The 25,085-nt window shown below is 37.2% G+C and overlaps 1 protein-coding gene and 1 pseudogene across 2 annotated transcripts in view; one reads left to right on the top strand and one right to left on the bottom strand.

Annotated features, from left to right (window-relative positions):
- Positions 1-1,590: 1,590 nt before the first annotated feature.
- LOC149220349 (protein SRC2-like) lies at positions 1,591-1,926 on the top strand. The gene has a single exon (XM_089387059.1). The coding sequence runs from the start codon at positions 1,591-1,593 to the stop codon at positions 1,924-1,926; it is 336 nt and encodes a 111-aa protein (XP_089243185.1).
- A 4,493-nt stretch (positions 1,927-6,419) lies between these two features.
- Positions 6,420-25,085, bottom strand: part of LOC149220348 (adenylosuccinate synthetase, chloroplastic-like) — a 40,576-nt pseudogene continuing 21,910 nt past the window's right edge. The window contains exons 3-6 of the transcript XR_016249620.1: positions 10,945-11,256; positions 10,171-10,853; positions 9,733-10,043; positions 6,420-8,829 (exon numbers count right to left, since the gene is read on the bottom strand). The product of XR_016249620.1 is annotated as an adenylosuccinate synthetase, chloroplastic-like (transcript). The remainder of the gene's footprint in view (positions 8,830-9,732; positions 10,044-10,170; positions 10,854-10,944; positions 11,257-25,085) is intronic.

Genomic DNA, 25,085 nt, shown 5'->3' with positions numbered 1-25,085 from the left:
TACTATTAATACATTACATTGCACAAAAAAATTGATTATATATATATATATATATAATTTTTTAGATGTATTTTAAAACTGATTATATATATATATATATTAATACATTACATTGCACAAAAAAATTGATTATATATATATATATATATATATATAATTTTTTAGATGTATTTTAAAACTGATTATATATATATATATATAATTTTTTAGATGTATTTTAGTTATTTTTCCGAGTGGACAGTTTCATACCGCTCACAATAATATTCCTATTTTATCGAAACTTAAAACATGTTTTTACACCGTAATAAGGTTTCTAATCTGTTAAATTATTGGTTCGATACTCCACAAATAAATTGCTCCAACTTGGATTTGTGTGTCCCCACAAGACCCACAGATAGTCAAATTCCATGTCTCTAACTCTGCATTAAATGGAGCCACGACAACGCAGAACAAATGACATATATTAAACGTGACATTCTATCCAGCTACAGAAAAAGTAATGCGCTCTAAAAGTTTTCCGGCCATAAATAACTAGCATTTGCACCAGATGTTGCAAAGAAAACGCCGTAAGGCATAAAGTGCGGAAATCCATTATCCACACCGATATTCCATATTCAACAGCTCTACTTAGACATTGACATAACTCATATAGACATCTATATGATTGGGACTTAGCAACAGACAAACTCTGCTGTCAACTCAACTGCTTATGAAATGGCCAGAGTCTTCTTAAAAATTTCAATATTTCTACAGTAGAGGATTGTAGCAAAGCTCAGGGATCAAACTTAACTCCATGCTTATGAGGCATCCGCGTTCTCACAGTTACTTGCAGCTCATTCTCAGTTTTAATGGGAAGGTGATATATGGTGTATTATTGTTGCAGTGGCAGGGGATGGATTTTAATTGCTGGTTGGACCAAAAGAAATTGATGCAAATCAATATTAACTAGTTATTGATAATTTTGCCCACTGAGTTCCCTGAAGTTGAGTATAATGCTTTCCTTGCTTATCAAAGAATATTACTTATCAAAGAATATTACTTATCAAAGAATATTACTTATCAAAGAGTAGTTAGTTTCATTTTAAAGGGTTATAAATATGAGTTATAAATACAAGACTTAAAAGGTTGTAAATATTTCAAGGGTTGTAAATATGAAACAACAAATGGATTTGGTACAAATTTGTTTTTGTTTGTTCCATTATTGTTGTATCTATGAATGGGTTTTTCTGCTTCTTGGCTTCGATCATGACCATTTGGGGTGGCCTTCACAACAATAAAATTCTAAAATGAAACAACAAATGGATTTGGTACAAATTTGTTTTTGTTTGTTCCATTATTGTTGTATCTATGAATGGGTTTTTCTGCTTCTTGGCTTCGATCATGACCACTTGGGGTGGCCTTCTGCACTGATTTCCATCTGCTTTCATCATCATGAGCTAGAGAGTCTATGATGTGTTTTGTCTTATAAGTCAGTTCTATACAATGTTCAGATTTCAAAAGATTTTATTCATGGCGTTTCTTCTCCTGTGATTTCAATCAGGGTGGTCTCTGAATATTGTGTTTCCTTGTGCAGTAAATTCACTCTACATCATGGGGGAAGCTTACACACAGTTGGAGCTTAACATCATCTCAGCTCAAGATCTGAAGGAGATGCATCTTTTTGGCATGATGCAGACCTACTGTGTTGTATGGATCAATTTCGAGAAAAAACTGATGACGCAAATTGACAGAACAGGGGACGCAAACCCTACTTGGAACGACAAGGCCATGTTCAGAGTGGAAGAGAGTTTGCTTCGCTGTGAAACCTCTGCTCTGATGATGGATATATACTACGTGGGTTGCCTCAGGGATACCTTGCTAGGCACTGTGAGGGTCTTGCTTTCCACTCTCCTCAAGGGCTACGGGAGCACAGGTTCAGTGGGATGAGTTTCTTGGCACTGCAGGTCCGTCGTCCTTCTGGTCACCCACAGGGCATTCTCAACCTTGGCACCATGATTCTTGATGGAGTAGATCTTCACAGAATGAACAGATTCATCCCTACAATTGGGGGGCTGTGGGTTTCATAGATTTTATGGGGAATCCTGTTGAACCAAGGCCTTCATTTGTGAGAAAATTATTGTCCATTAAACCTAATAATGTTGTTGATGCCCAAGAACAAAAATCCCGCTGTCAAGACTTCAACAGTAGTGCATGCAAGGAACAGGGCAAAGATCAAGAAAAGCAGAAAGATGGTGGTGAGATGGTTGAGAAGGAGAAGAAGAAACTTGTTGGCTGCTATCAGATTCTCATGGCCCCAAAATTGAAAAGGAATAAATTTGGATTGAAGAATGGGGCTGCAAAAATTCATCTCAGTCCATCTGACAGTAACATCTGTGCCAAGGAAGATCAAGATCCTGCTCTGGCTTACAACAAAGCAATAGCAATTTATGCATAGTGTTATCATCAATAATATTATTGTGCAAGAATACGTTGGTTTTCTGTTATTATATTCCTTGTGCAAAGAAAATGCCGTAAGGCATAAAGTGTGGAAATCCATTATCCATGTAGTGTGTGCATTATTCAACAAGGTGGATCTCTCTAAATTTGTTGCAAACATTTATGTTGTTGCATTGCTAATTTATTTAGAATCTACTACTACCTCCTCTTCTTGGAATATTAAATTTCTTATCACCCCATGATGACAATCCCTCTAATTATTGGAATCACAATTCTTTCCACTTTAGTGGGTTTACTGTCAACCTAAAGAAACATGAATTTGAGTCACTCAATTAAAAAGAAATTTCTAAATTGCTATTTATCATTTTTTGAGTAAAAACAATTGATAACTCATATTTACAACCCTTGAAATATTTACAACCTTTTAAGTCTTGTATTTATAACTCATATTTATAACCCTTTAAAATGAAACTAACTATCTATATTTTTATTAATAATAAAAAGAATCTTCTTTATAAAACTGACACTCACATGCTACTCCTATTGAAAAGGAATCAATACTCTTTGATAAGCAAGGAAAGCATTATACTCGACCTTAGGGAACTCAGTGGGAAAAATTATCAATAACTAGTTAATATTGATTTGCATCAATTTCTTTTGGTCCAACCAGCAATTAAAATCCATCCCCTGCCACTGCAACAATAATACACCATATATCACCTTCCCATTAAAACTGAGAATGAGCTGCAAGTAACTGTGAGAACGCGGATGCCTCATAAGCATGGAGTTAAGTTTGATCCCTGAGCTTTGCTACAATCCTCAACTGTAGAAATATTGAAATTTTTAAGAAGACTCTAGCCATTTCATAACCAGCTGAGTTGACAGCAGAGTTTGTCTGTTGCTGAGTCCCAATCATAGAGATGTCTATATGAGTTATGTCAATGTCTAAGTATAGTTGTTGAATATGGAATATCGGTGTAAGTCCTCATCTCTGTCGAACTTATGTCAAAGCAAGGATGCTACATAGGAAGAAAGAATTGGTTAATCGGTTGTGGATGATGGCATTTTTCCTAGAAAATGCAATATCTCCTTCATTGATTTCAAAACTCCATTGCTTCACTTGCACCTATCTTCTCAGGCTTTCATATTGATAAAAACAATGTAGAAAATTTTGGTTGAGTTAGTTTCAAACCATAAAATCTACCCCAACTTCATCTAATGGGCTTGTAATATAGCCTTCTTTCCCACATTTTCTTGATTATAAAATAATGTCAAAGTAAAACGAGAGTTAGAAATATTTTTCAACAATAGTCACTTGCATCAAATGATTATTATCTCGCTTGGTTTTCATCCTTATGGCTTAATATGGACGGACCATTTTCTGCAAGATTAGGAAAGCCTACTGTGTCTTTGAAAGATCGATTTGATTAATGAAGGACATAAGTTAAAAATGCAGTGATCATCCTGTAAACAAATATATATACTCTATATCAAAGCAGCAGATTGAAGGCACTGAATTTTCCCATTTCAAACTCATATATAATATATCTATTCAAATGTTTACATAAACCAATATTTCATCCACAGTAGCTAAGAGTAGTATATATCAAAGACTGAAGGCACTGAAATTGCCCAATTCACTCATATATCTACTCAAATTTCTACACAAACCAATATTTCATTCACAGTCGGTAAGAGTATATATCAAAGTAGCAGACTGAAGGCACTGAACTTGCCCATTTGAGACTTATATATCTATTCAAATTTTTAAACAAACCAATGTGTGATCCACAGTGGCTAAGAGTATCTATCAAAGTAGCAGACTGAAGGCACTGAACATGCCCATTGCAAAATTCAGACTCATATCTATTCAAACTTTTACACAAACCAATGTTCATCCACATAGGCTAAGAATATATATCGAAGTAGCAGATTGAAGGCACTGAACTTGCCCTTTTCAGATTCTTATATCTATTCAAACTTTTACATAAACCAGTCTTTCATCCACAGTGGCTCGTGATTTTCAAATTTTTTATGTATGCCATAATAAGCACTTCACGAATCAACTAGGAATTGCAGGCACTTGCACAAAGAATATAATAACAGAAAACCAACGTATTCTTGAACAATAATATTATTGATGATAACACTATGCATAAATTGTTATTGCTTTGTTTTAAGCCAGAGCAGGATTTTGATCTTCCTTGGCACAGATGTTACTGTCAGATGGACTGAGATGAATTTTTGCAGCCCCATTCTTCAATCCAACTTTATTCCTTTTCAATTTTGGGGCCATGAGAATCTGATAGCAGCCAACAAGTTTCTTCTTCTCCTTCTCAACCATCTCACCACCATCTTTCTTCTTTTCTTGATCTTTGCCCTGTTCCTTGCATGCACTACTATTGAAGTCTTGACAACGGGATTGCTGTTCTTGGGCATCAACAACATTATTAGGTTTAATGGACAGTAATTTTCTCACAAACGAAGGCCTGGGTTCGACAGGATTCCCCATCAAATCTCTGAAACCCACAGCCCCCCAGTTGCAGGGATGAATCTGTTCATTCTGTGAAGATCTACTCCATCAAGAATCATGGTGCCAACGTTGAGAATGCCCTGTGGGTGACCAGAAGGACGACGGACTTGCAGTGCCAAGAAACTCATCCCACTGAATCTGTGCTCCCGTAGCCCTTGAGGAGAGTGGAAAGAAAGACCCTCACAGTGCCTAGCAAGGTATCCCTGAGGCAACCCACGCAGTATATCTCCATCATCACAGCAGAGGTTTCACAATGGAGCAAACTCTCTTCCACTCTGAATATGGCCTTGTCGTTCCAAGTAGGGTTTGCACCCCCTGTTCTGTCAATTTGCGTCGTCAGTTTTTTCTCGAAATTGATCCATACAACACAGTAGGTCTGCATCATGCCAAAAAGATGCATATCCTTTAGATATTGAGCTGAGATGATGTTAAGCTCCAGCTGTTTGTAAGCTTCCCCCATGATGTAGAGTGAATTTACTGCACAAGGAAACACAATATTCAGAGACCACCCTGATTGAAATTACAGGAGAAGAAACGCCATGAATAAAATCTTTTGAAATCTGAACATTGTATAGATGACTTATAAGAAAAAACACATCATAGACTCTCTAGCTCATGATGATGAAAGCAGACGGAAATCAGTGCAAAAGGCCACCCCAAATGGTCATGATCGAAGCCAAGAAGCAGAAAAACCCATTCATAGATACAACAATAATGGAACAAACAAAAACAAATTTGTACCAAATCCATTTGTTGTTTCATTTTAGAATTTTATTGTTGTGATTTCCATTTCAAAACTCCATTACTTCACCTGCACCTATAGTCTCAAGCTCTCATATTCATAAAAACAATGTACAAAATTTTGCTTGAGTTAGTTTTAGATTATAAAATCTACCCATTTCAAAACTCCATTGCTTCAACTGCACCTCTCTTCTCAGAATCTCATATTGATAAAATAAATGTAGAAAATTTTGGTTGTTAGTGTTAGACTATAAAATCTACCCATTTCAAAACTCCATTGCTTCACCTGCACCTATCTTCTCAGGCTTTCATATTGATAAAAACAATGTAGAAAATTTCGGTTGAGTTAGTTTCAAACCATAAAATCTACCCCAACTTCATATAATGGGCTTGTAATATAGCCTTCTTTCCCACATTTTCTTGATTATAAAATAATGTCAAAGTAAAACGAGAGTTAGAAATATTTTTCAACAATAGTCACTTGCATCAGCTGATTATTATCTCGCTTGGTTTTCATCCTTATGGCTTAATATGGACGAACCATTTTCTGCAAGATTAGGAAAGCCTTGTGAATCCTTTAGTTTCAAAGTAATTCTTTCAGATCACTTGCCTATCTATCTGGAGTCTAGACCTCTCAAACGAAGAGGCCTAAAAACATACCATTTTCATTTGAACAGCTGCAGTTTGGCAACCCAGACATAGAAAATAAAATCCAGTATTAGTGAAATGAAGACACTCACATTACATGAACAAAAAAGTGAAGTTTCAAAGTAATTCTTTCAGATCACTTGCCTATCTATCTAGAATCTAGACCTCTCAAATGAAGAGGCCTAAAAACATACCATTTTCATTTGAACAGCTGCAGTTTGGCAACCCAGACATAGAAAATAAAATCCAGTATTAGTGAAATGAAGACACTCACATTACATGAACAAAAATGTGAATCCTTTCTAAGAAGCTTCAAAATGTAAAGAAAAAAGTGGAACAACTAGGTTTTTGTAAACATATTCAAAAGAAACATGAACTGGAGATAGAGATGGTTAGTGTTGTAAAATAAAATGAATTGATATTGTGGCTTGAAAACGACAGATGCTTCCTTTATAATTTTTAAGTTCCAAGCATAAACCACCTTCCAATCTAAGGAAGGATAACAGTAAGTACAAGGAAGAACACAGATGCTTCCTTTACTTCAATTGTCAAGCATTAACCAACATTCATAAGGTAGGTGCTTCCATAGACTCTATCTGATCATGTGACCAACCAGCCCAACTTAACAGCCATGACAACATCAGCAGATCAGTGGCCCCTTGCAGGGCCACACCAGCCCAACTTAACAGCCATGACAGCATCAGCTGATCAGTGGCCCCTTGTGGGGCCACACCAGCCCACCTTTGGGCAAACCACTATGTAAAAAAATTAAAACTTGGTGGAAACTGTAGCAGCAACCCACTTTCACCTACCCACCTTGTCTCTCATGGCTAGTCTTCAAATGAATAGAGGAAAGATTACCGAGTCATGAACTTTTAAATGAGGGCATATTATCAAAAACCTTGAATGAGACTCATGAGAATCTATAAAAGAAAAGAATAAGTCAGACATGCCTGACTTAGTGGTTGATACAGTGCTTAACCACATTAATCACCTTCGTTCAAATACTAGAAGGCATAAAGCCCTGCGTTATTAAAAATTTCATGAGTTTGATAGGGTTCAAATTCAAAAAGATAAGAAAAAGGAGGTATTCTGTAGACAGAAGTCAATAATTCAATGGCTTAAAGATGGTGGAAGAAGCGGTGCCCGTTTCCTTAAAACCACTCAGAATAGAAGGGTTTATAATAAAATTTCTGTAATAGAATACCAGAAAACACAGTAGTAACTCAAATCTGCAAGGAAATCTACTTCAACCTCTACTGACGATGCCGGTTACTGAAGAAGAAATACAGGATGTTGTTTCCCCAAGAAAAGAATAAGCCTCTTGGGACTGAATGGGTTCCCAACTCTATCTTCCTCATAATATGTGGCTTTTAAATAATGTTAATCTTCTTGGAGAAAAAGAAGAATCTACGAACTCTGGCAGAATAATGGAATTTCTACCTTCCTGAATGCCCATCACAAATAATGAGGGAGCTTTAAACTGGACTATTTTAGACCAATCTCCTTGTATAATACTTCAATACAAGATTATCGCCAAGGCCCAAATCTAGTCTCCCTCCTGAATTGTTAATCAAGTTCAGGAGGGGTAACGGTATGTTTCTCAAACTTGTCCTAGGATTACAAATCTTGAAGCTTCCCACTAGCCATGTCGGATTCCCTCTTCCTGCATTTAGACATAAGGTAGGAAATTTAGCATCAATCACTGATAACTCAGTAGCAAGCTTGGCAATTGGACGAACAGATTTAATCCATGGCTGGCAGAGTTACAATTATCCAATACATTTTCTGGATTATACCATCGTATCCAAGGACTTTCTGGATTTCTCTTTTTATCAGACCAACGTTGAATATTTCTCTATCCATGAGATTGCAACTAATATAACCCATGTTGTGGGAAGCCACATCTTTTAAGATTCTCCAGATTTAAGTCTTCTCTCTCCAATTTTGAGGATGTAGCTTTCCGTAATTGTGTTTCATTCTTTTTGGAATTCCAGCAAAATACATCTTTGTTTTCTTTTCTTTTCTGAGGATTTTTTAGTCGAGAGGTTCAATTTACAGAGCAGTACGAGGGAATGTGTAAGTTTGTCCATCAATTTACAGTGCAGTATGAGGAATGTGTAAGTTTGTCCATCAATTTACAGCGCAGTATGAGAGAATGTGTAAGTTTTCCCATCTTTAGGTCGAGTCTAAATATAAAAATAATGTCTACTATAATAAAAAAAATGAATATATTGTAAAGCAATTAGAATTAAAAAAATCTGTAAGTAAGAAGTTTAAACCTTTTACATTTCAAAAATATTTCAATTATATAAACTATTTGAAGATGCATGTTAAACTAACTTATGTAGATATCAACCTCATATATATATATATAGAAAGCACCATTCTTAACCACCAGATGGTAAGTCTTGATAGCTTCTCACTTTAGATATATTAGCCTGCCATCCAGGCAGATCTTCATAAATAACCTGCATGTGACCAAGTTATATTAGAATTGGGTACCAGAGAAGAGAAAAATTCTTTTATCAAAATTTGAGTTTGAAATGAGAAACTTTCTCAAGGAAACAAGATTTCAAATAACCTTGACATGACATAATGTTAGAAACAAACTGCAAGGAAAAAGGAATATGACATATGCAGAATATTATCTACAAAGATACAAATAAAACTATATACCGAGAGAGACTCAAACTGGTAGCAGGTCCAACACAAATGACCAAATAAAATAAAATTAACAGTTAGGTCCATGAAATTTATTAGTCAAAAGAATGCAAAAATGTGTTGTCAAGAACAAATTGAGGGTCAAAGGTCAAGAGGCGAAAACTATGGGGCCAAAGCCTCAGTGCAAACAAGCTTTCTGTAAGTTTTAGCAAAATAATTCATACATATACAATGTAGAGTACTAAAATAGTGGATTTCTGATTTTTTAAAGGTAGAGATTGCAACATAGCACTTGATATAATGATCATCGTAAATGAACCTGTCTGATTAAACCTCACAAGGATGTGAAGCTTAAGTAGACAGCATCAGATAGGCTGACATTAATGTAACTGTTGCCTCCATGGTACAAACAAATATGCTTCATTTAGTTGTTGCCTACATGGTACTATTCTACTGATTATGGATTTGAACCATATACGTATTCGTATAATCTAAAGATCAAAACACAGGCTTGTAGATGCCGGCCTGACATCTAGTCACAGTATTTTTTCACTTATTATTCCTAAAGTTCACCTTTTTCAACTGTTATGCATCACAAAATGTTTTTCAAGATACTTGCAATACTCATACATAATAATTACAGAAGCATACTATTTTAAGTTGCCCGTTAAGTAATTGAGATCCATGGCTCTGAATTGAAAGGAAAGTACCTCTACTTTTTGCAGAAGGTCAAGGTCCGCAGGAAAAGATTTCAACACATTTCCATTAGGCCCTTTATAGGCTACCCCAAGCCTAATTCGAGAAAACCCAGAAAGTACGTCAAGCTTTGTCAGATTAAGTGTTGAGAAACCATGATTTGACAAGAATATTTAAGTGCAACCAGATCTAGCCAACCACAACGACGAGGCCAGCGAATTGTGGTGCCATATTCATGTCCAGCTGATCGAAGATCTTCACCCGCTTCATCCAAGAGTTCTGTCGGGTAAGGACTTGAACCAACTCTTGTTGTGTACGCTTTAGCCTGCAGATCAAAACCGTGGTTAGTCATCAGTAAATTTTTAAAACTTTCTTGATGAATCCAATTTTCATTAGAACTTTAACCTGCATGAATTTGCATATGCATGTTAATAAAAAATCATCTCACATACCACACCAATCATATCACCAATATGTCTTGGAGCAATACCAAGTCCAGTACAGATTCCACTGGCAGATGGATTAGAAGAAGTGACAAATGGATAAGTTCCAAAATCGACATCTAACATGGTCGCCTGGCCGCCTTCAACCAAAATCTTCTTCCCGCTTGAGAATGCATCATTCATCAAATGAACAGTGTCAGCAATATAAGGTTCTATTCGCTTAGAATATCTCTTGTAATGCTCCACTTCAGTCTGTAACATGCTTTTACTATACTCAAAGCCTTTAAAACGGGATGCGGCATCATGCAAAAGAATATCCAACTTCTCAAGAAATGTATCCATGTGCCTCAAATCACTTACCCGAATACCATTCCGGATTGCCTTGCTTGCATAGCAAGGACCAATCCCTCTTTTTGTCGTTCCAATTAATGACCCTGCAAGTTCTGCTTCTCTCATTCCATCAATAGTTTGATGGAAATCAAATAGTAAATCAGCACGGTCAGAAATCAACAGTCTTCCTTTGCAAGAAACTCCATTAGACTCAAGCCCGTCTATCTCTTGGAAAGATGCACCACTTTTCCATTCCCAAGAATGCATAGGGCTTTCTCATTCACTATTCCAGAAGGGACAAGGTGAAGAGCAAACTTCTTTCCCTCGCTATTGTATATGGTGTGACCTGCATTTGCCCCTCCCTGCGATAAAGATGTAGTATAATCGGTGAATATACTTACTAGTTAAGATGGATTTAACGACAATGAAAAAAAATGGAGGATGGGTGAGTACCTGACAATGGGCCACAATATCATAGCGCTGTGCTAAAACGTCAACGAGCTTGCCCTTTCCTTCGTCACCCCACTGAGTTCCCAACACTGCACACACTTGACTCAGGGATTTAAAAGGATCTTCCGCTTTCTCTGCCTCAACAATGGCGTCGGCCTCCTCGACGCTGGCATTGCATTTTATCCTTCTACTCTGCAGTACAATTCGACCTTTAGCCAAATGCAAGTTCACAGAATGCACAAACCTTGACCGCAACCCCTGCTGCCTCTTCTTCTTATCCTGCAAAAATCTGTGCAAATCGGAACATAGAGATCGCTAATCAGTGCAGATGCCATTTATTCCCACAGACCGCGGATTGAGCAACCTTCAAATCCCCAAATCCCTGGCAGAAGCTATGATCTAGTTCAGGCACTTCTTTTTTTTTTATCTCGGAGGGTAATCCAGAATGGAACTGGGGTAAAGGGGGCTGAAACTGAAGGATTTGAACCTAAGGAAACAGCTAAACATTCAGGAAAGCCATGGATAAAATTTGCCCCGGAGATTCGATGGAGCCCGTTTCAGAGGTCTGTCAGGCAGCACGGGAAGCAAGAGCGGAGAAAGACGAAAGGGTACAGGAAAATCGCAACCACTCAACTACATTTCCTTGATCGAACGATTAACAATCTTCTAATCATCTAACACATAATCTAACGGCACAAAGGGATGACAGGTGGATTTTAGGGAAGTTCATTTCAGAAGGAAATGCCTTACGGCGTAATTATGGTAACAACGCCAACGTCCGTCTATTCAAACGGTACGGAAACGGTGGGCCCGAGTAGCCACGTATGCAGGATCAGAGAACCTGCAATCGACATGAGGGTTGCCGTCAACATGCGGGATTGGACGCCTCTCTCTCTCGCCCAGGTAGTCAACAGGTCAATATGCGTGATGTCAACATGCGGGATTGGACGCCTCTCTGACGCCCAGGGAGTCAACATGCGGAATCGTATGGATAAGCCGTTAAATATTATAATTTTTAAAATCATTTTCTTATATGTAATAAGTGAAACTTTCAGCAAAATGTACTTTTCAGTTTTCATGAATATATAATATAGTCTGATTCACGTTACATCAAATCAATCTTTGTTATTATCCATCACTTCTACTACCTTTGAAAATTTGTAGTGTGGAAAAGAGGATATGTTGGAAGTGGTGGGCGCCTGGGGTTTGGCACGCGCAGAATTGTTATAAATTGTTGGTAGAATCCGAAAACAGTTTGACCACTTCACTTCTACCACCATTGAAAACATGTAGCTGGGATTTCTGGAAAATATGACTGGGGAGAACAGATAAGGGTGCTTTAGGGAGTGAAGGATCTTTCAAGTTTGAGAGGCAGTAGTGAAGCTTGACTATTGAAATATCCTTGCACTTCTATCGTCATTAACGTTTGGTTCAGGAAACCACCGCCGGCAGAATTCTTATAAATCCAAAATTTGATCTGGGGTTTAAGAATGGATAAAATTTGATCACTGTTTTAAGAATTTTAATTTAATTATTAATAATTTTGAAAATATTTAAAATAAGTTAAAATTTGATATGGGGTTTAAGAATTTTGATTTAATTAATAATTATTAGAAAATGATAAAGATTTAATTTCCATGGAGTATTTTAATAGTATTTATAAATTATTGTTAAAATTTATTTTTTCTTTTTAATTAAATTGATTAATTTTTAAAAAATATCATATAAATAAGTTTCATATAAATTATGGGAATTTTGGCTTCTAAAATGGATTTTCTCATGAAAATAATAAAATAAGATTTAAATAATAGAATAAGAGTTATGATTTATTTTTTCTTAGCATCTAGAGAATGTTGCTCCTTGTTTAAAGTTGACTATAATTAAGAGTTTTTTCTTTTGGAAAAAACTAAAATAAGAATTTTCAATTTTAAAATAAAAACAGAGAAAACTAGTTTTTATTGTATTTTTTTTCACTTATTTCCCTCTAGGTTTACTCAAATGTCAAGTCTGGACACTCATTGGATGAGGAATTAAATTTCACATCCAAAGAGTACTCACTCTCCATACTTCTAATTAAACCCACATCGGAAAAAAAATGGAAATAGTGTTTTGAGAATTTTAATTTAATTATTAATAATTATTAGCTGGATGATAAGGATTTAACCTCCATGCAATATTTTAGTAGCATTCACAAATTAATGTTAATATGTATCTTCAAAGAAATGATGCCCTTTTTTCCTTTTTAGATAAACCTATTAATTTAAAAGAATGTCTTATAAACAAGTGTCATATGGATTAGGGGAATTTTGATATGTAAAATGGACCACCTAAGGAAAATAATAAAATAACAACAATAATAATAATAATAAGAGTTATGTCCACGGAGTGTAGAGGGCACAATGATAGGGAGTTCTATTAAGGCGCTTGTGGTGTAAAGACCACTAGTTCAAAAATCCGTGGGCAAAAAATCCATCCATGCTAAGGGCTGCTATCACCCAAGCCAGGTGTGAACCCCAAGTGATTTTGTGGCTTAGATGGCCCTAGGTCACGGTTACTCAAGACACAAGTTACTTGTGCATGTCATATAAGGACTCACATAACCTAGCCAAAAAATAAAAATACATATAAGAGTTATAAATTTTTAAATAAAAACATATACAACTATTTTTTTAGTGTATTTTTTGGTTATCTCCCTCTAGATTTACTCAAATGTCCAGTACAAAGTCTCATTGGATGCAGAAGAGACTCGTTGGATGCATAATTAAACTCCACATCCAACGAGTATATACTCTGCATATTTCTAAGCAAGCCCACTTCGAAAAAATGAAAATACATGAAAAAACGTGTTGAATTTTGAAATAAGATCTTGATAATTTTAAATTAATTATTAATAATTATTAGGTAAGTGATAGGGATTTGACTTCCATGGAATATTTTAGTGGTATTCATAAATCAAGGTTAAGATTTATCTTCAAGGTAGTTATGCTCTTTTTTCATTTTTAATCAAACTCATTAATTTAAAAAAAAATGTCTTACAAACAAGTCTTCTAAAAAGGGAGACCATTGAGGTCTCAACCTGCGGTGGTTTAAGGAAGGAAACCAACTAAAGGCATGCTCATGGGTTTCTTTGTCTCTTGCTACTACCCTAATTCTAGGTATGGTTGACTCTAGCTCTAGGATCAAACATCAGGTTCGGGTTGTGGCTCAAACTCACTTGATTATATTTGAAGCTAGTAGATGACCATCAATGCGCCCCGCCCCCCCCCCCCAAGGTTAAATATAAGGTGAGAAGATGAATAAATCTCAACTGCAAGACGTTTCAAAACTCGAGAACAAATTTTGTGATATGAGCAAATTATATTCTTGGTTGTTGAAGCCTATTTCCAAGAAGTGATCCATCCTAGGTGAATCTTCGTTCTTGCAGGAGGCTTATTTCTAAAGAATCTTTTTGAATGATGAATGTGTTGATCACAATGCTCACATGGATGAAGATCAAAACAATGATATTTCACATGGCCAACTTTGTCACAATGTTGGCATTTGGAAATCCATTGTGAATGTGGATGAGGAGCCGATTTGGAACAATTGAATATGAATCGCCTTTAAGAAACCCAACACTTTGAAACTAAATGGGCTTGGAGTAGTCTGGAATATGAAAGGACACCTCCTTGTCATATTTAAGACCAGTTTTATTCCTATTGTAACCAAGCTATTCTTAAGGCCTGGTGATGGACTTGGGAAGAGGAACCTAAACTCTTGCATCTTTATGCAAAATCACTCCCGAAATTGACACTTGATGGGGATCAACCTCAACTTTACTGACTTGATCACTTGTTGGTTGCTTATGGGAGTCCGTTTCAACCTAAAATAGAGGATTTCTCTGAACAAAAACAAGTTCAAAATGTTGTTTCTTTTGTTGTAGCTCATCTCGCTGTAGTTGTGACTCAAGCTACAAAATATCAATCTTTTCTTGTGCATTTTTAAAATAGGTTCTAATTTTAGAAAGTGTGTCATTGTTGATTCTGACTACATTGTCAACAACAGGTAGCATAAGATTGTTTAGTAATTCTAATACTCCATCAACCATTTTCCAACAATTTTAAAATGTTGAATTCAAATACACTCTCAAAATCAAATAAAAGAGTCTCCCTTTGCTAAAGGAAGATGTAATTGAGCCAAATGTTACACCAAGTCCAAATGAAGGTGAAATGATGGAACTAGATTGAAGATTGTATGTTTATTAAGGATTTGTTTTCTCCTATAATTTTATGCTCTTAATTAATAAAAAGATTGGAACACTTTTTACACGCAAAGCATTATGATAGAAATAAGTGCCAAACAATCTCTAGATGCCAACAATTCAAGAATGACAAAGGAATCATAACAATAGATGAAGTTAGAAGAATAAATAGTAACCATCTTCATACATAGGCACTGCTTTCAACTATCTTGCATCATACAAACCTCACCGATATCTATCATTCCACCAATCTTTGTCATGCCTTACACTAGACTTATTATTGAGATGAGGGCCCACAAAGTGAGAATATAAAGTTGTTACGAAGTATTAAGGGGTAGTTAGTGATCCGGATTTAAATAGGAACGCAAAAAATTACATATATAACCATACCTATAGAGATGAAACAAAAATAATACTTCATTTCATTACTGTAAAATATTGAAATATGCTTACAAACATAAATGGAAATAACTAGATAGGGTGATGGTAGCTTATATCTGAGAAGAGATGCGGCAGCAACATGCCTTTGAATTGTGTTACAATGAAGCTCAAAGGCCTATTTATTGTTGAGAAATAGTGAAAAACCCTAAACATCCAAAAACCTAACCCTAGGAGATGTAATGCCAAACTGTGGGCCCCGTTTCGGGTAAAGTGGTACATCAACTTCCTGGGGTCGTGACTTTGGCATACAATCTCTGTTTGATGCACAAAATAGCTCATTGGAAAGATATATTCGAAGACTAAAACTTTGTGGAGAGAAACATCGGTCCATGCACCAATGTTGCTCCCATATTTCCCAAAAAACGTCATTTAGGGCCTCAAAACAGCTCCGGAAGTTCAGGGCTTGAAAAACTGCTAAAAATAGTAAATTGTGCTACAATTAAGGAAAATAAAAGAGACAGTTGTGGGGGTCAAAGTGGGAGAGGTGGGTGGCCACCAACATCCACCTGGATCATTCCTCCCCCCCTTAGGAAGCAATGGTCCCCATTACGTTGAGTTCCTCCATGAGATGAGGAAACTTCTACTACACTTGGTCCCTGGTGAGCTGTTCTACAACCTCTGATGTGTCCGATAATGGTGGGAAGCATGGTTGAGGGCGGTCCACATTGAACACTCAATGCACGCGAAGGAATGGAGGAATGTTGTGCTCCAAAGAATTGTTTCCCACAGCCTTGGTACTGGTGTAAGGACCATATCAAAATGGTCTAAGCTTCTGATGGGCTCTTGTAAGGAATTCTTTCTGTAGATGCAACCAGACTTTGTCGCCCACCTGAAACTTGTGTGGTACCCCTGTGGGTGAGGAGAAGTTTTTCCTGTGTTCTGTCATGACTGTATCCCTTTGCTATTGTTGCTACGTGGAGGAACCCTTCGCGGGGGTCATGGATGTGGTGACGATCATCCCCTTACTTTGAGTGCGAACCAGATAGAAAAAGATTTTCCTAGTCTGGAATATGACCTTGTTCCTTTCATGGCAGTGGTCAAAGAGGTGGTGGTAGGTGGGGCTACCTCCGGTATCCTGTATAATGAATTACCCAAAAAAATAATAATAGCGCGAGGCCTTGACTCATACATAGCATGTCACCTCTATAAGTATGGACGGCCTACTAGTACATCAAAAACATCAAGAGGTGCAACTACCTCATCTATGAAGGGCTTGATGTTATAGGGAAGGTGGCACTACTGGCGGACTCGAAGATCTCATCCTTGGTGAAGCCACCCGATACTGTACGACTATGGGTGTGGTGTAGTCGGTAGGCCCAACAGCTTCACGACCTTTACTGAAATGAGGTTCTTTTGGCTCCCACTGTCAACAATGAATTGCAGTGGAGAATCCTTCACTAACATTTGTGAGTGGAAAAGACACTTCCCCTCCTCTGGATCTTCGAGCTCATTCTTCTGGATCTTGGCACTGGCAATAGTGGCGCTGGGCTCTGTGTTAATGATCTACTTCCCTTTGCCATTCCCATTTTGGGGTTTTGACTCAGGATCAGAACATGCATCTGATTCTGAAGCCTTCAACTCGGCCACCAATGACTACTTGGTACGACACTCACTTGTGTTGTAAGTGGGGCTCTTATGGAACTCACATCACTTTCCTATGTCCATCTTCAACTTCGTGGTGTTGTTCTTTTCCTGTGGCTTCGATGGGTTGTCTTGGGTCACCCTGCCTTGTCTTTGTCCTTTGGTCTTTGGAATCGCAGATCCAAATTCTCGCTTCTTCTGTTTAAACTTTTTCTCTATCTTGATAGCATAAGGGTACACCTTGCCGAGTGAGGACATGTCCGCGAACTCCATCTCCTCTTGGATGTATCTGTGTAGGTAGCTGCGGTATTTGAGTACCAAATGCAGCTCAGAGTCCTTGATACCCAACTATGTACGAAGGGTATGAAAAATGTTTGTGAACTCCAACACCTTGTTTCCTTTCCTACTGTAGCATGGTCCAATTTATGTATTTGTCCTCATAGCTTTTGACAGGGTAGTACTACTCCTTAATGGTGTTTAAAAATGTGCAACAAGAAATGTTAAATTTAGAATGTGCTAAAAATAGCATGTCTAAAAATATCAGTTTGGCTAGTGAGGTCATTGGCCACATTGGGTGAGAGGTGAAACTGCTAAAAATAGAACGTTCTAAAAATAGCATTTTTGGGTCCCTTCCTATTTATAGTAGTCCCTAGTCTATCTATAGGAAGTAAAATTAATTTTGGTCTTAACAGTAGTTGGAAATATTAATTAATTAATTTAGTTGAGTTAATTAATTATGGAAAATTAAACTTGAAGTCTTTGTGAGATCATGCAATTATTTTCTCCCTTGATTAAAGGAGATAAGGTTCAGTTCTATAATGAGAGAATCAGCTGACTTAGTTCTAACTAGTCAAGTCCAGTTAGATTATTTTAACAAGTTGTTAAAATAATAAAATATAGTTTGTTAATGCTTGCATGCATGTGACAACTATTATTTTAGATAACTGAGGATTCACTCATGGATAACTGTTGCATGTCAGTTCTGTCAGAGACCCAGTTGAGATTAGATGTGGGACAGTGTACTATCAGATGCTTGGATATTTCTAGTAAGTATTCCTTGCATGGAGAAGGATCTATTATAGGAGATTGGAGGACTTGTGGCCTATATATTGAGGCCTAGGTAGTCCATGATTTTCATCTTCTAATTGAAGATCATCAGGATCTTCTGATTACAGAGAGAGCAGGATAGCTATTGAGCTGATTCTTTTTGTATGTTGTTGAGGATCTCCACTTGATTGATAATACAGTGTTGGGGTTTTATGCTGGTGCTTTCCCTAGTGATATATTCTGTGTTATGTGTGATTGATTCCTTCTTATCAGCTATATGTGTTCTTATTGATATTGCTCATGGATGATTAAGCTTTCGCTAAATTATTTGTAGAAGTAGATCAAGTGTTTTGCTTTAGTACATTGCATTACTAGGTTGATCTACAGGTGGGAAGTTTCTACATGGTATCAGAGCTAGTTGATTTGTAGAAAAAGTTCTACATGGTATCAAAGCTAGCTGATTTGTAGGAAAAATTCTACAAAATTCTACATGGTATCGGAGCACAGGTGATCAAGGAGAGAACAATATACTAAGAGGATATTTCAAAGTTTTGAGTTTTGGGCCGAGAGTTTGCAGAGCAGATCTGAACATTTCTATACAAAATTTTCAAAAATAAATAGTCGATTTGGATTCCTTACGGAAAAATACCCAAAAAAAAATAAAAAAAATCGGTTGAATCGAAGTTCGGATGAGGATATAGTGAGTCTAGCACTCTTTGGCCTTCCTAAGAGCTGGCATAGCTACCATGACTTGATGAATGGAAGGGAGAAACTGCCAAATTGGGAACGACTATGGTCAGATTTGATGCAAGAGGAGATCAGACGGAGCACCAGAGACAGTTCTTCATCTATGCATGATGAGGAGAACTATGCCTTAGCGAGTAAGGCGAAGAAGGGGAAGGAGAAGGTTTCTCTTTCTGAATCCAGTTCTTCCAATGATGGGAAGAAGGTTGACAAATCGAAAGTGCGATGCTTTTGCTATCATGAGGTGGGCCATTATGCTGCAAATTGTCTGCGGAGGAAATCCAAGAAGGGATCCAAGGAAGGATTTGAAGGTGAGGCACTTGCTTCACAGTTGAGTTGGATTTCACACTCTTCGCATGCATGGTTTCATCCATGGTGGGAAGTGGTTGGTTTCTTGACAATGGAGCTTCTTTCCACATGACCAGCGACAAGAGTTTGTTTAGTACTTTGGAGGAGAAATATCTCTAGATACTCATAGCGATGGGTAATGATGAGAAGTATAGTGCCTCAGGTGTAGGCATGGTTATTTTTCAGAGGGAGCATGGAGCTCACCTTACCTTGACCGATGTCAAGTATGTACTAGGGCTAAAGAGAAACATGGTGTCAATCACAATGATAGAAGACAGAGGCTATGATGTAGTCTTCAGTAAGGGAAAGGTTTTCCTTAGACACATCATCACTAGACAAGTGAAGCAGATTGGTTCACGGGTCAAGAACCTGTATGCTCTTGAGGTTCAAGATGCATGCAAAGCCTTGAGCAGCAAGGCAACTGATGGAGACTTGGTGTTTGAGAGGGAGGGTATATTACCTCTCAACATGCAGAGTCGGAAGAAGTCTCAGACGATTATGGAGGAGCCATGATTGGTACAACAGCTTCAAGAGGTTGTGGAGTAGCCACAACAGGGGAAGCTGAGTGGAGATCGAATAGAGACATCTACTCATGCAGAGACCTCCAGTAGGGGAAACTTCGAGCCAGGTGGGCTGAGGGATCACATGCAACCATACCTCCAGGTAGGAGGTGGGGCGATATAGAGTGATCATCCCAAGGAGGAGGGGCAGGATCCTTGAGGTACCCAACCTCTTGGATGAGACCTTGCTATAGGAGCCCCGATGTGGAGTAGCAGGAACTGACTGATTGGGTAGAGATAGATGCGGATGGAGTGGTAGAGACAGTGACAATGCAAGGAATCCCAGGACAGTGCATAGCTAACAGGCTGCAGCAATGTAAGAGGCACAATCGTTTTGCACAGTGCTAGGTGGCACAGAGAGGTGTGCAATGGTGCGAGATGCATGGAGATGTTGTAGTAGCACAAATGTCAGAGAGGGAGCACTTGTCAGTAGCAGGTAGAGCTTCAACATCAGAGTATGTTCCTAGCCCAACAGAGTGGTCATTTGGGAGTGTTTTTGTTCCAAGTGTTGTTGGAGCAAGTGGACCAGGTAGATTTGTTGCATGCAACACATTCTAGAGTTACAGGATCGGGTTCGAGAGAAAGCCTTTCTTGTTGAGAGGGAGTGTTGAAAAATGTGCAACAAGAAATGTTAAATTTAGAATGTGGTAAAAATAGCATGTCTAAAAATAGTAGTTTGGCCAGTTAGGTCATTGGCCACATTGGGTGAGAGGTGAAACTGCTAAAAATAGAAAGTTCTAAAAATAGCATTTCTGGTTCCCTTCCTATTTATAGCAGTCCCTAGTCTATCTATAGGAAGTAAAATTAATTTTGGTCTTAATAGCAGTTGGAAATATCAATTAATTAATTTAGTTGAGTTAATTAATTATGGAAAATTAAACTTGAAGTCTTTGTGATATCATGCAATTATTTTCTCCCTTTGTTTAGGAATTTATCCCTTGATTAAAGGAGATAAGGTTTAATTCTATAATGAGAGAATCAGTTGACTTAGTTCTAACTAGTCAAGTCTAGTTAGATTATTTTAACAAGTTGTTAAAATAATAAAATATAGTTTGTTAATGCTTGCATGCATGTGACAACTATTATTTTAGATAACTGAGGATTCACTCATGGATAACTGTTGCATGTCAGTTCTGTCAGAGACCCAGTTGAGATCAGATGTGGGATAGTGTACTATTAGATGCTTGGATATTTCTAGTAAGTATTGCTTGCATGGAGAAGGATCTATTATAGGAGATTAGAGGACATGTGGCCTATATATTGAGGCCTAGGTATTCCATGGTTTTCATCTTCTGATTGAAGATCATCCGGATCTTCTGATTACAAAGAGAGCAGGATAGCTATTAAGTTGTTTCTTTTTTTATGTTGTTGAGGATCTCCACTTGATTGATAATACAGTGTTGGGGTTTTATGCTGGTGCTTTCCCCAGTGATATATTCTGTGTTATGTGTGATTGATTCCTTCTTATCAATTATATGTGTTCTTATTGATATTGCTCATGGTTGATTAAGCGTCTGCTAAATTGTTTGTAAAAGTAGATCAAGTGTTTTTCTTTAGTACATTGCATTACCAGGTTGATCTACAGGTGGGAAATTTCTACATGGTATTAGAGCTAGTTGATTTGTAGAAAAAGTTCTACATGGTATCAAAGCTAGCTTATTTATAGGAAAAATTCTACAAAATTCTACAGATGGCATCTCGGAATGAATTCCAAGTGGGTGCGGCTGAAAACAATGAGACCATATTTTCATCCTTTTACTCGTAGTAGGTTTCCCACTAGTCCTTGACATGGGGGGCTACTTTGAGAAGTGCAAAAATGATCTTTTACTGGTTGGAAAAATCATGAACAAAAAAATACCCTTCTAATAGATTTAACCATTTATCTACGACATTTGCATCTATCTGGCCCTCGAATATGGGGATTTCAAAATTAACTTGTACCTTAAAGGGTGTGGCATTTCCAGGGTATCTATTGGAAGCCGATGCATTGCCCCTGGGTAGCCGCTGAAGGATCTGGGCAAAGTTGTCCATCATCGTGTTCCTTTGTCACTCGAGTGCTTCTTCGAGCAAGATTTTGATAGGATCTCCTACCCCCTTGTCTTTCTTTTCATTTGCCATGGGAAGCCATCAAAATTTGTGAGGCTGATATTACAAAGGTTCAACTAGATCGAGCCCTATCTCCTTATATCCTGACCTCATTGGGGACATGCAAAGAAAAGCAGAGAAAGAGCAGACCACTCTAATACCACTGATCTAGACTTAAATAGGAAAGCAACAAATTATAGATATAACCATACATATAGAGATGTAGTAGAAGGTCACTATAACCATTACATGTTGCAATTCTAAATGCCACTACTAATAGATAGTTTTCTTCATCATTGATAAAGAAAGGTTGTTTGCATCTTGTTTAAAATGCCACAATGACTAGTTATCTATTTAAGCATAGAGTATAATCATGGTTAAACATGTTTAAATTTCTGTAAATTAGACTAGAGAACAAAGATTTTCCAAACAGTTTAATCTTGATAAATCAGTAGTTAGGTAGAAAATGACATTGATTCAAATGTTTAATCTAAATCAATAGGAGAAATAAGTGATAGAATTTAGATAGTTTTTCATTTTTCATAAAAGAAAATAATTTGGGTTCTCTAGTCTAAATGCACCCCATTTAGAAAATAAAAATCTTAGCTTAGTTAAAGGGTAGGTATAAATAGGTGATTTTATAAATATGCTTATGCACCATTTTATCCTAAGTTTTAATGCAATTGTGAAAAAGCAAAAAGGCACAATGGGGATAAAGTGTTTTACATGTTTTATATTTCTAACATTTATCTTAAGTTCAATGCAAGAAATAAAGCCGCATATGGAAAAAGTTATTTTTCCGTATACGTTTAAAGGACATTGTTGTCAGAACATTAGGATCCACCATCCCTTGTGATCCACAGTCATCATTTTCTTTCCTCCCCCCTCTCCATCCTACCTTTACTAGGGGGGTCCGAAATGGTAGTTTTTCCCTGCTAGGCCCATCCTAACGTGACGCTATCTCCTCATTTGGTACCCCCCAAAAGATACTACTTACCACCCATTATCCCCTCCAAAACCACCTTCCCCTCATCCGCTTACCGTGTCCCTACTTCTTCACACCTGCCACTCATCTCCCACCACATTGTAGAGTCATTGTCCAATTAAATACTCTCTCAATAGAATTATTATTGGGCATTTAATTCATTTTCTGGGGTAACCGTTTAGCCTTTAACGATCCCATGCCACCTCCAACAAAACTTCCTGTTGCTGTTTAAAAGCTTTGGAACCATCCTTTTTCTCCTTTTCACCGGCTTATCCCTTATAATTCATAGATTTTACACAGTGACCATTTTTAAAGCATTCGCGGAACCAGACCAAGATCAAAATTGACATTCCTCTATCTCCTTCCCTTGATAACTTATAAAATCAAATTGTTCCTGGTAAGATCTCCTATCAATTACTGTTATCTTTCACTAATCTAATCAAGCCTCAAAAGAGTAAAACCCAGGAGGAACCTGTCAATCCATTAATCCTTCCCTCCATAGATTTAGATCACATTCCTTTAGCTAATAAGGATTATCGGATCAGTGAAAACCAGTGTGATTGTGAGTTTTTAGAGCTATACTGTTGGCTGGAAGACAAACATGCTGACAAAACTAATGAAATTGGACTCTGGGAGTCCAATCTTCCTCATTATATCTTCCTTCTGACCTTCCAAGCCCCGGAATTCACCAGAAAATGTCAAGCATGTTATGTTCTTGGCCAAAGAGTTATTATGGCCCCATCTAGTGACATCCTGTTTACCATTACTACCCAATCCATAAATGAGATGATGATGGTTCCCCCTGTGGAAAACAATGCCCCTTTTTCCTTAGATGCTCTCACCTAGCTTTATCAGAAACTTGATTTCGCTATAAGAGCCAATTTTTTTTAGATCTTCGTGCCTGAAAATGCCAAATTATCTAAGAAGAATCCTCCATACCCTTCCTCTATCTTCCATGATTAGGCTAACCAAATTATGACCATAATTTCATATATTTTGGGTTACTATTTTGATCAATGGGTAGATGAACCCATTCTAGGTTTCCTTTCTATCTTCTCCACAGACAGCAAACCATCCATTTTGTTCAATTTTAGTCAATTTTTGGTTGATATCATCCATGAGAAGTTTCTAAAATTTCCAACAGAGCTGGTGTTTAATTACATTTCCATTTTAATCTACATGTTTCTTATTATCAAGCAGACAGGTTTAGTTTTGCAATGCAGAAGCTAGATGATGAAGGAAACCAACAACCTTTGAATTTTTGGACTTCATTGGTCATGAAAGAGAAGAAAGATTTATCATACAAGCAGTTTATTGAGGAGTTTGTTCACCCATATGAACATCCTTAATAGTTTTATACAACCCAGAATCAGTGAAGATATCAAAAGGATTTTACATCTAACAGAATAGTCCAAGACTGGATATTGGTATTTATACCAAAACTATAAAAAATTAGAGTTTATGGATGCGAATTAGCACCATATAAACTCCCAAAATACCTCCATATGAGGATTTTTTCCCTGGAATACATCAGACAAATGTTAAATTTTGATGACATTCACTTCATGGTGGCTAAGAAGAAATAACAATTTCTCATAGAGACACGGGTGGGCCCATTCATATCCATTACCAAGACAACAGGAGAAGAGGCAGAAAAAATGGTTAAAGAGATTAAATTCAACCTAAATTTCACATGGTCTTATGACCCTTGGGGTATTATTTCAAAGCTTAGAGTAGAAAACAAAACTACTCCCTATATCCATACCTCAATGACTGAGATAGAAAAATATGAAAATCAGTTAGAGTGGGCAAAGAATACTTTGCAGGAAGCTCAAGAACAGGAGGAGGGATCATCATCAACGACAGGAAGTGAGGCCAAGGAGTTCAAGATCAGTTAAGGAAAAGGGAAAAAGTTACTCCTAGGTTAGATGTACATAAAGAGACAGAAGAGCGCGATGTCATCATAATTACAGACTCACCACCTTCAAGCAACAAATTTGTAACATCTTCTACTGGACCTTCAATTTCACATGGTTAAAAGGATATAGTGATGGATTCACATAATGTCCAAGGAGAGAAGGAAAAGAGTGTTTTTGATAGGTACCGAGAAATC

This window comes from Pinus tabuliformis, chromosome Q (genome assembly GCF_031772625.1).
Source record: "Pinus tabuliformis cultivar Carrire ecotype Pingquan chromosome Q, CPIR1, whole genome shotgun sequence".
Lineage (NCBI taxonomy): Eukaryota > Viridiplantae > Streptophyta > Pinopsida > Pinales > Pinaceae > Pinus > Pinus tabuliformis.
This window is presented reverse-complemented; position numbering and strand designations above follow the sequence as displayed.